The sequence below is a fragment of the Tupaia chinensis genome, unplaced genomic scaffold (genome assembly GCF_000334495.1).
Source record: "Tupaia chinensis unplaced genomic scaffold, TupChi_1.0 Scaffold000187_1, whole genome shotgun sequence".
NCBI classification, from domain to species: Eukaryota; Metazoa; Chordata; class Mammalia; order Scandentia; family Tupaiidae; genus Tupaia; species Tupaia belangeri.
Genome location: NW_006159662.1, coordinates 5023543 through 5038896, shown reverse-complemented (window position 1 = coordinate 5038896; position 15354 = coordinate 5023543). Strand labels below are relative to the sequence as shown.

At 41.2% G+C, this 15354-nt stretch overlaps 2 protein-coding genes and 1 long non-coding RNA gene across 3 annotated transcripts in view; 2 read left to right on the top strand and 1 right to left on the bottom strand.

The window, feature by feature from the left end:
• Positions 1-3765, bottom strand: part of CCDC47 (coiled-coil domain containing 47) — a 23587-nt gene extending 19822 nt beyond the window's left edge. The window contains exons 1-3 of the mRNA XM_006146805.3: positions 3455-3765; positions 2306-2413; positions 1664-1838 (exon numbers count right to left, since the gene is read on the bottom strand). Coding sequence (XP_006146867.1) covers positions 1664-1838; positions 2306-2413; positions 3455-3718 — 547 coding nt within the window. The 5' untranslated portion in view covers positions 3719-3765. The remainder of the gene's footprint in view (positions 1-1663; positions 1839-2305; positions 2414-3454) is intronic.
• The window catches only part of LOC102475874 (uncharacterized), a 67156-nt gene extending 52991 nt beyond the window's left edge, over positions 1-14165 (top strand). Inside the window, exon 4 of the long non-coding RNA XR_003549132.1 lies at positions 13535-14165. This is a non-coding gene — a long non-coding RNA (uncharacterized LOC102475874). The remainder of the gene's footprint in view (positions 1-13534) is intronic.
• A 661-nt stretch (positions 14166-14826) lies between these two features.
• Positions 14827-15354, top strand: part of DDX42 (DEAD-box helicase 42) — a gene marked incomplete in the record, with an annotated part of 49453 nt that continues 48925 nt past the window's right edge. The window contains 2 exon segments of the mRNA XM_014587187.2: positions 14827-14935; positions 15018-15176.

The window sequence follows — 15354 nt, the reverse complement described above, 5'->3', positions numbered from 1 at the left end:
ACCCAGCTGCTTGAAAATCATGCCAGGCACAAATATGTGTGTGCCCAAAATCCTGGGAGGAAAGTGGATTATGGCATGGCCATCCCCCCCCGCCCCCCAGGGGTGATGTCTCACTTTCCCTCTCTGTCTGTCTCTGGCAAGCACAGTGCTCCATGGCAAAAACCTGAAAAAAAAAAAATTATGGACTCTTGCATTACTTCTATGTCCTAAATTTAATGATCAGCCTAGAGTACAAATCTCTTAGAGTACATTCAAAATGAGGGGGAAGGATCAGTGTAAGTAACTCTGCCAAAAGCTTAAACAATTACTATGTAGTGAATAAAAAAGACCATTAACACAAACTATTCATTGCTCCCTCCCTGTGTCTCCTATGAGTCAATCAAATTTTCTTTTCAAACAGCAAAATGATTACTGAGTCTTATCAGTGGTATTAAGAGTTGTATTTTAGATTTAGAAAATGCTCAAATCCCAATCATTTCTCTCTTCATTTTATTCATTAAATGTACAAAATAAACTGTTCAACCTTACAAGGTAAAACAAACTGATACACTATATGAAAACAAGTGACAAGAAGTAGAAGGTAGAAAAAAGCTGCTATTTTTTCTAATTTCCTGGTCAAAAAGTACTCTTAAATATACAGGACAGTAGACAGAGCATGGTCTTTGGCAACAGGCATCAAAGATAGGGCTGCAGTTTTAACAGCTTAGACAAGTTTTGTCATTTCTGCCCTTTAGTTTCTCTCCTTGGGAACAAAGAAACTATATCCAACTGCCAATGTTGTCACAAAGCCTGTTAAACAGAAAACACTGTATGTAAAGTACCAAGCACAATAAATATGCATCAATCTGCTATAGAGCAGAGCATATGGAGACACAATTATTATTAAAAAGAAATGAACGAGTCCAGCCCACTGCTGCATCCCACATGGACAACCACACAATTTGACTCCCAGACCCAGCCTGGTACCTGTGCCTAAGTGCCCAAAATTTTCAGAGTGTGTGCAGGGTGGGGAATGGAGAAGGGACAGCAGTGTGACTATACCCCATGGTAGGTGCTTTCTTGCTTTCCCTCTCTCTCTCTCTGTGTCTCTCTCTCTGTGTCTCTCTCTCTGGCCAGCGCACCTACCCTCTGGCAAATGTGGGGGCAAAAAAAAAAAAGAGAAGAGAAAAAATTAACAAATGAATAAACTAGATGCCAAAGAGAGGTGAATTCATCTCACTCCCTATACCATGCAACTATAGAGCTTCCTCTAAGTACTTTAGGGTATACCTTCTCAGTGCATCTAAAACTAAAATACTCAAAACCTCAGGGAACTTGGAGGGTTTCTAGAAGATGAACTGAAAGTAATTTACCAAGCCACCTAAAATGCCAAAATTTCTTGATTTCAGCCAACATCTTATCAAGTTGTTTGGTAACATGAATTATATCATTCTAACCAGAAGCTGATGAGTAGCTATACTGTCGATTAATAGAAGATGAGTACATTATTACATAAGTGCAATTTTTTTCAGAATATAACACCTAACAGAAGTGGGATCCCTGAAAGAAAAAAATCCCACATTCTAGCCAGCTATCTGTGAATGCAGCTGGGTGCTCAGGCTGAGGGGCACAAACTGTGCTTCCCAGGTTGTCACTGGGCTGGCCTTGGGTTGGCCTAACTTACCCACTAAGGTAAAGTTGCTCTCCAAAAGCTCTCTATGGGTGTTAAACCAGGCCTGAGCAAGTCGACTATTTTTATTCTTCCCAATGATGTAATTCATGATATAGGCGAGCAGACCAGTCACCATCAAAATTTCTAGGTAATAACTCTCCCAACTGTTTTGGAGGTGTGCAGGAACCTAAAGCAGAAGAATGCAATGTTGGGTAAATGCGATAAAGAATGGAAAATACATGAGAAGTAGATACATTAGATAACAGTCACTGAATATGGTTATACTTTGAAAAATATGCCTATTTTACTTTGCTAGGTCAGACTTGTAGATGATTCTTTAAGGAAATGTACAGAAAATCAAGTGGGATAAAAAGCTGGAGAGTCATATTAAAATTGGTTCTGAGTTCCACTCCAAAATAAATCAAACATATATCCTCTTACTCATTCCTAGGTAAGTAAAATTAAGAGAGCTTGCTTATAAACAAATAAGAGAGTTCCTTCTATAGGTGCAGATTTTTATCAGAAGAATGGATGTCTGCTCTTTCCCAGTTCCCACTACTACATTGACACCAGCTATATGACACTAATTCCTGGAATCAATGACAGCAAGGTATTTTACTGATTAGTTTGGAATTCAGAATCCTGTATACCTACATCAACAATCGTTATTGGGTCTTTATTTTTGCTAGATGAAGTATCTGGTTTGTCTTCATAACCTTCGAATTCTTCATCATCATATGGCTCACTCTCAGTGTCTCCCTCCTAAAAAAACAAGGCACAATCTGTTTCCTCTACAAATGCCACCAGCAGTTGTGTCTCGTTTTAAAGGCAACATTTGTAGAGGAAAACAGAACATGTAAGCAGCAAGCATAGGACACAGAGATAACACACATTTTTAACAAACAGATCAAATAGTACAAACTTTTGCTTATATAAATAAGTTCTAGAGACCTAGTAATGTACACTACGGTGACTATAGTTGTTAATGTATTATATATTTGAGATTTGCTAAAAAATAGATCTTAAGTAGTTTCACCACATGCACACATAAAAAGACAATCATGTGAGGAGAGGGATATGTTAATTAGCTTGGCTGTGGTAATCGTTTCACTATGCATGTACACACTGAAACACCTGTTGGGGCAAGCCTATGGTATTGGTGGTTAATGTGGTTGAATCCCACCCACATGGCTGACAGTGTAGTTCAAATTCCAGATCTAGCAGCTTGAAAAACATACCAAGTATATTTGTGTGTGCCCAAAATTCTGAAAGGAGGGTAAGATGGAGGAGAAGGAATCATGGCATGACCATTTCCAAGGTGTGTGTGGGGGGGTTGCTTTCTCACTTTCCTTCTTTCTCTCTGTTTCTTTCTGGTGAGTGTATGTGTCCTCTGACAAACATTTAAAAAACAAAAAATAAAACACCACCATGTTGAATATCTTAGATATATACAATTTTTATTTGTCAAATATGCCTCAATAAAGCTGGGGAGGAATGACACCGAGATGATTCCTCATGCTTTTGAACCCAACGTTCTAAATGATATAATTCTCACCCCCACACACGCAGCATCTATTCTCACTAGAGATAGAGCCAGGGATCCAAAGGGGAGAGAAACTCAATTTATTCCAACAATGTGAAAGGTGGGAACATATCACGAACCATTTAGAGGAGCTCTACCTACTTAACAAAAATGAAGATTCCAGTGAGTAAAGGTTTCCCTAGAAGCAGGGATTATCACTTTTAGTATCTGAGAAAAGTGATAATCAATATCATTAAGAAATCAATATGAAAGAAACTCACCTGGGTATCTGCATCTTCAAAATCTCCTTCCTGGTTTTCATCCTGCCCTTCCAACTCTAGCGTGGTCTCATCTTCATCATCTTCAGTGGTTATCACCCGTTGAGGAGATTCAGTAACAGAATCTTCCATGACATCCTCAAATTCTGCGAAGTCATTATCATCATACTCTACTATGTCTTCCTCATCCTCAAAATCATCAAACTTGGCTTCAGAGACACTCCCGAACACCAGCAGGACAACACAGAAAGCAAGGAACACTTTCATTGTGCCTAAAAATAAGCTAAAAACAAACAAAACAAACTCCAAAATGGATAGCCATTCTAAATATATATATTTTGTTAATAGTTCAAAAAAGAATTTACAAACCTCTCCTGCTTTTTTGCTCTTACTCAACACTGTTTGATCAGATAGCATTGCACGAAGGACAATAAAGTGAGATCAAGAAGTTTCAGTTCTAGTCTGGGTCCTGTAACTAGTTATTTGGAAAATCTTGGATAGGCCATTTAATTTCTTTAGGTTGGGCGCTCTAAAATTCTCTTTCCATTTACACTGACTATTCAATAAACATTTTTTGAGGGCCTATAAAGAGCTTTCCATAGGAACCAAGAAAGGACTATAAGGAAGGACTAAGATACCAACTATTTACCTAGCAGTGGTAACAAGAACAACCTATGAACTGAAAAGCCATTCATCCTTAGATCAGCTCTGCTAGTGCTCGTTTCCAGGCCTGCCCTGATGGGCCCTCAAGTGGAGACATTTGCCTGTGGTCTTGGCTTCTTCACAAACTGAGGCAGGATGTAAACAGAACAAGACCCTGCTTTAAAAAAGGGGAGAGGGAAGAGCCCGGGGCCACTAGGTTAAGGCACTGGATTCCCACATGGCCAATCAGTTTGAGTCTCTTCTTGCCTTTTTGTTTCTCTGTTTATGCTTAAAATATCTGGTGCAACTGCTATTTGTAGCTGTTCATTTCACTGAATATGCCCACAAAAGTTTTGTGTGGAAGAGAAGAGTAAGATGTCATGCCTATTTAGCAGGGAAGAAAGATTATATTTCTCAATTTTCATATTTTACCAATGCTTACACTGAAGCTTTCTTTTGCTTTTCAATTCTGCCAAATCTTAATGAGAGATCCTAAACATTGATGGTTGTTATGATTTGGGAGTTGAGGAAAATGCAGGTATCTTGCTGTGTTTTATTTTAAAGATGGGACTCAAAAGATGTTCTCCCTTCTAAAAAGAAGAAATTACGGACTCTAGCATTCCTTCTACAACTTTGTTAGTTTAATTATCAGCTTATTATCATAAAAGCAAACATTCAAAACACTAAGTACAAGGCGTTATTGTAAAGGCTTTACAAAAAGAAATTAATTTAATCCTCATAACAACCTTGCCAGGGAAGTAGCATTAACATTCCAACCTCATAGATAAGAAAAATAAGGAACAGAGAGTTTAAGTAATTGACTACCAGGTAGCACAGAGCTGTGATTTGATCCTAGAGTTTTGCCTCTGGTATCCATACTCTGAACCACTTTACAGACTGCTTCTCAGTGTAAACCAGAGGCTGTCATTTAATCTCACTTGTTTAAAGTAGTAACCTTCTGCTAACACATTGCTCCTAATGTGCATGGTGGAATTCAATATATCATCATTTTATAGCTTTCTGGAAAATAACACGAAGTATTCCAACATCTGAACAAATTTTTGAACCAATATAATCATGAAAAAATATCCCACATTACAAGAAAACGGAGGACAGTGCAATAACTTTGCCAAAAAGGTAAGATTTTACAAAAAAAAGAGAGAACATTGGAGTCAGAATTTAAAAAGTATATTTCAATCATGAAAATCATTTAGGCTATATTTTAGACCTGTTCTCTCATCTAAACACCAATCCTGTACCATCAATTATCTAATGGATGTCCATCTTGATAGACTTGGATGCTTTCCCACATAAGGTCAGATTGTAGGTTTTTTGGGGCACCAGTATTGGTCTCTGTTGAACATTCTTCTCTTTTTTAAACACTTTAAAAATGTAAAAACCATTTTAAGTTTACGGGCTACTGCTCTTAGCCATCTCAAACTCAGCAGCTATCTGAATTTTCCTATTTTTACATTAATATCAATCTCATTTTTTCCCAGTGTTACTTGTCGAAAGGAACAAGATATCTAATTTCTCACCTTCTCTTGCCTTTGACCATCTAATCAGTTCTCATCTCTTGGTGTTCCCTTCATTTTTTTTTTAAAGAATTATTTTGTTTAACTTTATTTATTTATTTTTAATTTGAAAAAAAAAAAGGGGGGGGGGGAGGAAGAGAGAGGGAAACTCATGGCATGACCATTTCCAAGGTGTGTGTGGGGGGGTTGCTTTCTCACTTTCCTTCTTTCTCTCTGTTTCTTTCTGGTGAGTGTATGTGTCCTCTGACAAACATTTAAAAAACAAAAAATAAAACACCACCATGTTGAATATCTTAGATATATACAATTTTTATTTGTCAAATATGCCTCAATAAAGCTGGGGAGGAATGACACCGAGATGATTCCTCATGCTTTTGAACCCAACGTTCTAAATGATATAATTCTCACCCCCACACACGCAGCATCTATTCTCACTAGAGATAGAGCCAGGGATCCAAAGGGGAGAGAAACTCAATTTATTCCAACAATGTGAAAGGTGGGAACATATCACGAACCATTTAGAGGAGCTCTACCTACTTAACAAAAATGAAGATTCCAGTGAGTAAAGGTTTCCCTAGAAGCAGGGATTATCACTTTTAGTATCTGAGAAAAGTGATAATCAATATCATTAAGAAATCAATATGAAAGAAACTCACCTGGGTATCTGCATCTTCAAAATCTCCTTCCTGGTTTTCATCCTGCCCTTCCAACTCTAGCGTGGTCTCATCTTCATCATCTTCAGTGGTTATCACCCGTTGAGGAGATTCAGTAACAGAATCTTCCATGACATCCTCAAATTCTGCGAAGTCATTATCATCATACTCTACTATGTCTTCCTCATCCTCAAAATCATCAAACTTGGCTTCAGAGACACTCCCGAACACCAGCAGGACAACACAGAAAGCAAGGAACACTTTCATTGTGCCTAAAAATAAGCTAAAAACAAACAAAACAAACTCCAAAATGGATAGCCATTCTAAATATATATATTTTGTTAATAGTTCAAAAAAGAATTTACAAACCTCTCCTGCTTTTTTGCTCTTACTCAACACTGTTTGATCAGATAGCATTGCACGAAGGACAATAAAGTGAGATCAAGAAGTTTCAGTTCTAGTCTGGGTCCTGTAACTAGTTATTTGGAAAATCTTGGATAGGCCATTTAATTTCTTTAGGTTGGGCGCTCTAAAATTCTCTTTCCATTTACACTGACTATTCAATAAACATTTTTTGAGGGCCTATAAAGAGCTTTCCATAGGAACCAAGAAAGGACTATAAGGAAGGACTAAGATACCAACTATTTACCTAGCAGTGGTAACAAGAACAACCTATGAACTGAAAAGCCATTCATCCTTAGATCAGCTCTGCTAGTGCTCGTTTCCAGGCCTGCCCTGATGGGCCCTCAAGTGGAGACATTTGCCTGTGGTCTTGGCTTCTTCACAAACTGAGGCAGGATGTAAACAGAACAAGACCCTGCTTTAAAAAAGGGGAGAGGGAAGAGCCCGGGGCCACTAGGTTAAGGCACTGGATTCCCACATGGCCAATCAGTTTGAGTCTCTTCTTGCCTTTTTGTTTCTCTGTTTATGCTTAAAATATCTGGTGCAACTGCTATTTGTAGCTGTTCATTTCACTGAATATGCCCACAAAAGTTTTGTGTGGAAGAGAAGAGTAAGATGTCATGCCTATTTAGCAGGGAAGAAAGATTATATTTCTCAATTTTCATATTTTACCAATGCTTACACTGAAGCTTTCTTTTGCTTTTCAATTCTGCCAAATCTTAATGAGAGATCCTAAACATTGATGGTTGTTATGATTTGGGAGTTGAGGAAAATGCAGGTATCTTGCTGTGTTTTATTTTAAAGATGGGACTCAAAAGATGTTCTCCCTTCTAAAAAGAAGAAATTACGGACTCTAGCATTCCTTCTACAACTTTGTTAGTTTAATTATCAGCTTATTATCATAAAAGCAAACATTCAAAACACTAAGTACAAGGCGTTATTGTAAAGGCTTTACAAAAAGAAATTAATTTAATCCTCATAACAACCTTGCCAGGGAAGTAGCATTAACATTCCAACCTCATAGATAAGAAAAATAAGGAACAGAGAGTTTAAGTAATTGACTACCAGGTAGCACAGAGCTGTGATTTGATCCTAGAGTTTTGCCTCTGGTATCCATACTCTGAACCACTTTACAGACTGCTTCTCAGTGTAAACCAGAGGCTGTCATTTAATCTCACTTGTTTAAAGTAGTAACCTTCTGCTAACACATTGCTCCTAATGTGCATGGTGGAATTCAATATATCATCATTTTATAGCTTTCTGGAAAATAACACGAAGTATTCCAACATCTGAACAAATTTTTGAACCAATATAATCATGAAAAAATATCCCACATTACAAGAAAACGGAGGACAGTGCAATAACTTTGCCAAAAAGGTAAGATTTTACAAAAAAAAGAGAGAACATTGGAGTCAGAATTTAAAAAGTATATTTCAATCATGAAAATCATTTAGGCTATATTTTAGACCTGTTCTCTCATCTAAACACCAATCCTGTACCATCAATTATCTAATGGATGTCCATCTTGATAGACTTGGATGCTTTCCCACATAAGGTCAGATTGTAGGTTTTTTGGGGCACCAGTATTGGTCTCTGTTGAACATTCTTCTCTTTTTTAAACACTTTAAAAATGTAAAAACCATTTTAAGTTTACGGGCTACAAAAAAAGGGGGGGGGGAGGAAGAGAGAGGGAAACTGGGAAAGCAAGCCGCCAGGTCCAGGACTCAAACTGCAGTTGGCCACGGGGGAGTCCAGAGCCCTCAACCACCATGCCACCTGCCAGCCCCTCTTCTTTGACTCCCAAAGTCACCATAATGCAAATTCTTACTAGCACCAAGAGCCACAGTATTATCCTAAATGGACTACCCTGCCTCAAAATCCTCTCCTCACTCTCTACTTCTCCTTCCCAAAACTACTATCATTTTTTTAGAAAAGAATTTTTGTTACATGAGAACTCAACAATCATCAAAGGTTAGTTCTAGTTCAGTCTGTTGCTAACAACAGAAAATTCCTGAAACTAGATGATTTATAAAAATAGAGGTCTATTCCACTCATGGGTTGGAGGTCTGAGATCAAAGGGCATCTTGCAGTTTCAAAGCAAAAGGGTAAGAGCAGGGCAAAGCGACTATATCCATAAACGTCTCTATGATCTGGTATTCCTTGTCTTTATAAACCCACTGGAACTCAATCATGGGGGCCCCACCCTGATGATTTTAATCCTGATCTCCTCCCTAAGGCTCCATTTCATAATGCCATAATCAGATTAAGCCTTTACCCTCTTAATCCTGTCACAAGCAAATTTCGGAGGTGGGGGGGTGCGGGGGTGGGAGAGACTCAAACCATAGCAAAAGGCTGATTACTGCAAAACAATGTAAAGACTCCTTTGGCTTTCATTGCTTCTCAAAAAATGATCCTACTATGTATAAGTGAATGTACTTTCACTAAACACATCACCATGGTAGACACTGTACTAAGTAGAATGAGATTCCTGAATAAAATCTGCACAGGAATTTAGTTGGCCCCAGTGTTACAATATTACTTTTTTTTAATGATAGTGTATGCATACATGTGCACACATGAGAGAGCAAGCAGCCTCCACAGGGCCTCATCATGTTATGCCCCCCTGCTCCAGTCATCCAGTTCCTTAGGATTTGCGGTGCCCAAGTGTACCAGCATACTTTCAGGCCAACGTGAGGACTGGAACCTTCAGGTCAAGTGGCCTCCAGCTCTACATGGCAATACAGCACAGGCTGCACCAGTACTGGGCTAGGCCCAGTATTACCTAAGATAGTTTTGTATTTGGCCCCCCCCCTTTTTTTTTTTTTTTAAGTTTCTTTTTCCCATAAGGTGCTTGTGCTTGCAGGTGACAGAGAGACAGAGAAAAGTGAGAAATCACTCACCCACCCCCAAGAAGGATAGTCATGCCACAACCCTTTCTTTTCCTCATGGGATTTTGGGCACGCACATATGCCCAGCGAGATTTTTAAGCAACCAGGTCTGGTACTTCGAACAGTGGTTGGTCATGTGGGAGTCCAGTGCCTTAAACACCAAACCACCTGATGGCCTGATAATGAAAGTTTTGAAATTATTTAGTTAAACTACTGATGCATCCACAAAGCAAATTTACTCTTTGGTAAAAGCTATTGCAAATGAAGTTAGAACCCATAATTTTCAAGAAGCAAATGCAGAATAAAGCAAAAGGTTTAGAAAGACTTATATCTACAGAGAAACAGCTAGTTTGCATGGTAGTATCATGGCCATTTCATTTTTTTTTTTTAAAGAGAGATTTTTGCTATAGGATACATGTGCTCGCCAGAGGAAACAGAGACAGAATATGAGAAATCACCCCCAAGGGGGGATGGCCACTCCGCAATTCCTTCTCCATTCTCCTCCCAGGATTTTGGGTACACTGGGTATGCACATATTCTACTGGCTCTGGCACTTGAACCATGGTCAGCCATGATGTAACTGCGACGTTATATCTAGTGACATAATTGGTACACCACCTACTGGTCCCAGGATCATGGGTATTTTGTCTTCCTGTTTTTCTACTATAAACTTTTGTTAAAAACAAAGCAAAACAAAACAAGTTCCCCACCTCTTCCCCACCCCCCTTGGGCCAGAGGGTATATGCATTCATGAGAGAGAGGGGGAAAAAAACACTCCTTAATGGGACATGGTCATGCCACAATCTCACAATCTTTTCCCCTCCACTTCCCCATTCTGTCAGGATTTAGGACACACACACACACACACACACACACACACACGGAATACTTTTTTCAGATTAGGATTCCAACTGTGGTTGACCTACGGAATCTGGTTGTCTGTGCATAGCCCTTAACTACTGCACTAGGGGCCTGCCCCCAAAAAACTGTTCTTAAAAAGTCAAATATAAGCATGGTTCCTGCACTCAGAAAGAGGCACTACAGACTGAGAAGCAGCTATGGGACAGAGGCCTGAAACAGGTTATTTCTGGGGGGTGTGATTCAACAGAGCTTTGGGTGTGTAGACCCAAGTAAAAGAAATGAGGCTGGAAAGTCCAGGAGGTGCTGATCCTTATCTGAATACCATACCAGTTAGTTCAGAAAGTTAGAAGCAACTGAAGAATTTTAAGTAGGAAAGTAGCACTATCAGACTTGCAATTTAACCCTGACAGCTTGCAGAGTGAACTGAAAAGGGCATTTGAGGCAGGCAAAATAGGGAAGTGGCTGAGACGGGTTAAATAAATCCGTATTCAACTAGTACTGATAGGAATGAAGAGGGAAAACTGATCTGACAGACATTTAAGAACTATATTTGCCAGCATGAAGTGACTGGGTATACAGAAGAAAGATCTGTGGTGGCTGCAAGTTTTGGCTTGATAACCAGTTATACAAAGCCATCTTTTTTTTTTTTTTGGAGAGATTTTCACTGTAGGGCGTGTGCGCTCGCCAGACAGACAGAGACAGACATAGAGACAGAAAGCGAGAAATCACCCCCCAGCGGGGATGGTCACACCACAATCCCTTCTCCTCTTGGGATCTTGGGCACACACGCACACGCGCCCGGCGTGAGTTTTAAGCCACCGGGTCCGGGACGCGAACCGCGGTCGACTACGTGGGAGTCCAGTGACATAGCCATTACGCTAACTGCTGGTTCCCACAAAGCCATCTTTAATTAAGATACACAACAATAAAGGAGGAAGAAAGTGGGGGGGAAAGGCAATAAATTCAACTTAGCACCTGTTGGAAAAGTCTGGAATGTTTTCAAGAAGTAGCTAGCAGATTAACATTTATGTCTAATTTTCAGTGACCCATCTTACAGAGGGAGTAAAGAAAGTAGTTGAGAATGCTCACAGAAGTCAAGAGTTCAGTATAAGGCCTGAGCTGGAAATAGAGATAATAGGGGAACAGAGAGATTGCCTAGGAAGTACAGTCTTAAGAGTTAGGATATAAAAAGAAAAAGAAAGAAGGAAGGAAGGAAAGAAGAAAGGAAGGAAGGAACCAAAACAAAATCTTAAATCATAAGATTTAATAGGTGATCATAATAGGAAGAACATTTTTATAGAAAAAGAAGACATTTTGGTCAAGCGGTATCATAGAAGTCAGAGAAGCACATTTCTAGGCGTATTTCATTCAAGTGGAGATCATAATGCAGTTTGTAGAGTTCTAATGGAGGTCAGAGAGCAGAAAAAGAAAATATGTACCAGTACCACTCTTTCAAGTTACCCTGGGGTAGTGAATATTCTAAATTTCATATTTATAACACCGTAAATATCTTACAGGAATCAGTTTAATATCAAAGGTTATTGCCCAGTATCTTGCAACCCTTGGATCCCCAAGCCTAGCGGTTAAGGGAGCCAGATCCCACATGCCTGACCATGGTTCAAATCCCAATCCTTTAGGCTTGAAAAACACACCAGGCCCAGGCCGACTTGCCCCTAATCACTACAGGATGGGGAAATGGAGGAAACAGGATTACAATACAACCATGCCCCATTAAAAGTATCCCAAGGGATACTTTTTCCCTTTTTCCCTCTCTCTTTTGATCTCTGGTAACAGCATGAGAACTCTGACAATTATGAAAATATACGCTTATGGGGCCAGCAGGTGGCGTAGTGGTTAAAGGTGCTGGACTACCATATGACCAACCATGGTTTGAGTCCTGGCCCTGGCAGCTTGCTTTCTCTTTCTCGCTGTCTGGTCAAATTAAAAAAACATAAAGCAAAAACACAAAAAAAAACAACTAGTAATAATGATAATAAATGGAATGAAATAAAAATATTTAAAAGTGTGTGTGTGTATATATATATATATATAGTCTTAGAATTACAGTTCATAATTTAAGAAAAATACAAATGACTTTGGAGAAATGCCATAAAAGACAGGCCAACAGTACACGTTTTCCAGTATTTGATCTTTGAGGTTAGCACCAAGAACATTTTGTGGGAGAGCATGACTTCCTAAAACCAACCTCAAAGAGGTTGTGTCTCCAAAATACCTAGCTAAGTCTCCTTTTTTTCTCTATAGGGCACATGAGCTTGCCAGAGAGACAGAGAGAAAACAAGAAATTATCCCCCAGCGGGGATGGCCACAGCACAATCTCTTCTCCTCCATTCTTCTCTTGGAACTGGGCATACACCCGCATGCACCCAACATGAATTTCAAGCCACCAGGTCTGAGACTCCAACCATGGTCAGAGTCCAGTGCCCCAATCACCACACTATCTGCTGGCCGCCTAGCTTCTTCTAATGACTTTCTTTTTGAAGAATTACTTTAACTTCAGTATTATTATCATCATTATTTTCCAATTTGACCAGAGACAGACATGGGGAAAGTGAGAAAGGAAGCCACTAGGTCCAGGACTCAAACCATGGTTGGCCATGCGAGTCCAGTGCCTTTAACCACAACACCACCTGCCGGCCCCTCTAATGACTTTTTATTAATAAATACTTCCAAACTCTAAAACAGTTTATTTTTAGTTTCACATCTACTTTAACTGTCTGCTAAAGTTTCTCTCCTAGTTTTTCTAGGCTTCCCACCCTAGTTCTCATGTTGTGACATGTGATCAAAAGTAAAAGAAATATGAAAAAGAGCACACGGTAGAGCTAGACCTCGTTTAAAATGTTAACTCTACCACTCACCAGTCACATGACCCCAGGCTAATCAGTTAAAATTCCCTGTTTCCCATATAGAAAAAAGGGATACCATTTGTTATTTGCCTCATAGGCCTGTGCCGCATTTTAACACACTGCCTGGTACAGTAGACACTCAATATAGTTTCCAATCTTCCCTTCCACTATGCCTTACGAAAATTCTTTAAGAGTTTAAAACAAAACCAAACTTCATCTTTTGTGTTTCCCTTTTCAGATCCCAGTCTTCAATTTTCTCAGACAGAAGCAATTAAAGGTGAATATAGGTCCAGTCCACTTAAGATTAATTGCCTGCCAAAGGTCCGATCTTTTGGAACTGGATTTCCGATTAAGAGTGTTCACACCATGGAAGGATTACTAAGATAACTCGGCACTCCAATGGCTCCTTCAAGGTTATTTAGGTTAAAATTATCCAAACCATTTGTGCCTTGGCCTTGTCGCTCAGAAATCTATTCGGCAGCACCTGTCAACTCATCTCTCAAATGCACAGCTCCCTGCCAGGCCACCCAGCCTGAGACTCCTGAGTAAGGAACACGGGGACCCAGGGAGGGTACAGGCACTGACAAGCCTGGTTTGACTGTCTTCTGCTACCTGATTCAGTAGTCTCTCTGCGACTGAGTCCAGACTTAAAAACGAAAGAGGAATAAGTGAGGCAATCATTCTTTGTTGTCGGTTTAGATAAGGCCTTTCTGACAATGGGCAGAATATGACATTTCTGTCTCCTTGCACTTGTTGGATAAAAACATGTACTGTGTCAGAAACCTTCAGAGAAGACTGGCCACAGGAGTTGCTGTTCACTCTATCTAGTCTCTCCCCAACACTGGCGATCGATTTTCCCAATGTCTCCATTCTTCCGCTACACTCTGAAAGCTGGCATCTGCTCACAAGTCTGGGGAAGTTCCCGAAAACTATTAAAACTACCCCGTCCCTAAAAGACTAACAGAAAGTGGGGCCTCCGAGTGGACAGAGGTTTTCTTAAAAAAACAGTATTTTAAAAGGAAAATCAAGAACGATGCATGTCACCACCGGCTGGGCTTAAAGGTTGGCTCAGTGACAAACGGGATCGGGCTTACATAGGCCAGGCAACTCAAGTCATCGCTCGGCCTGGCCCCACTAACGCGTCATGTCCTGCTGCCTACCTGTATCCCGGGCTAAACCCCGGCCCAGCGCTGCTGCAGCCGCCGCGTCCGCCCCGCCTGCCTGTTGGCGTCGCCGCCGCCCTCGAGGTCACCGCAGTTCTACCGTCCCAACGCCTGTAGGACACAGCGGGACAGGTAGCTCAGTCACTCCGCGCCACTCTTCACGTAGGCTCGGCCGTCCGTTACGTAGAATGCTTGCGGCTGGTCTGCGCCTGCGCGCACCGTGGGGGCGGGTCGCAGCCTCCGGTACTGCGCGAGACCTTGCCCTCCCCGGACGAGCTGAGGTTAGGTGGGGCTGCTGGGAAAATTACATAATCCCCGCCCCTGGGCTCCTTCCACACGAGTTCCGTCAACTCGACGTCACACCGGAAGCTAAAGGTGGCCATTCTCTATGAGACCACGTGGCCAGAAGCTTGCGGCGAAATGTTGCTCAAGTCGTTTTTGCAAGGGCCCAGAGTTTAGGAGATCGGCATTTTTATGTAAATGTGGTTTCCACTCAGCTCTTTTCTCTTGGGATTCTTGGGCGGCTTCTTGTCACTGCCACTCTTTCTAAATCCCCAGACCCACTTTGCAGACGGGCGGTGAACGCTTTCCACCCAGCAGCAGTGTCCTGTCAAGAGTCAGGAACCCGCGAAGCGTTCCGGTGCCGGCGGCGTCTTCCGGGAGCCGTAGCCTCAGGTCCCGCCCTTCGGCCCGCGCTGTCTTCACTGCGCATGTCAGGTCTGCGTTCCCCTCCCCCAGACGGCAACGGGCCGAGAGGCGGTGGCGGCGGCGAAGGGGGCGGAGAGGGAGGAGCGCGGCGGCACAGGGTCCGGACCGCGCGTACTTTGGGCTGTGGGATTCTCTCCGCGCCGGCGATAGTCGCAGCTGCCGCCTCCGCTGGCGGAACACGGTTTGG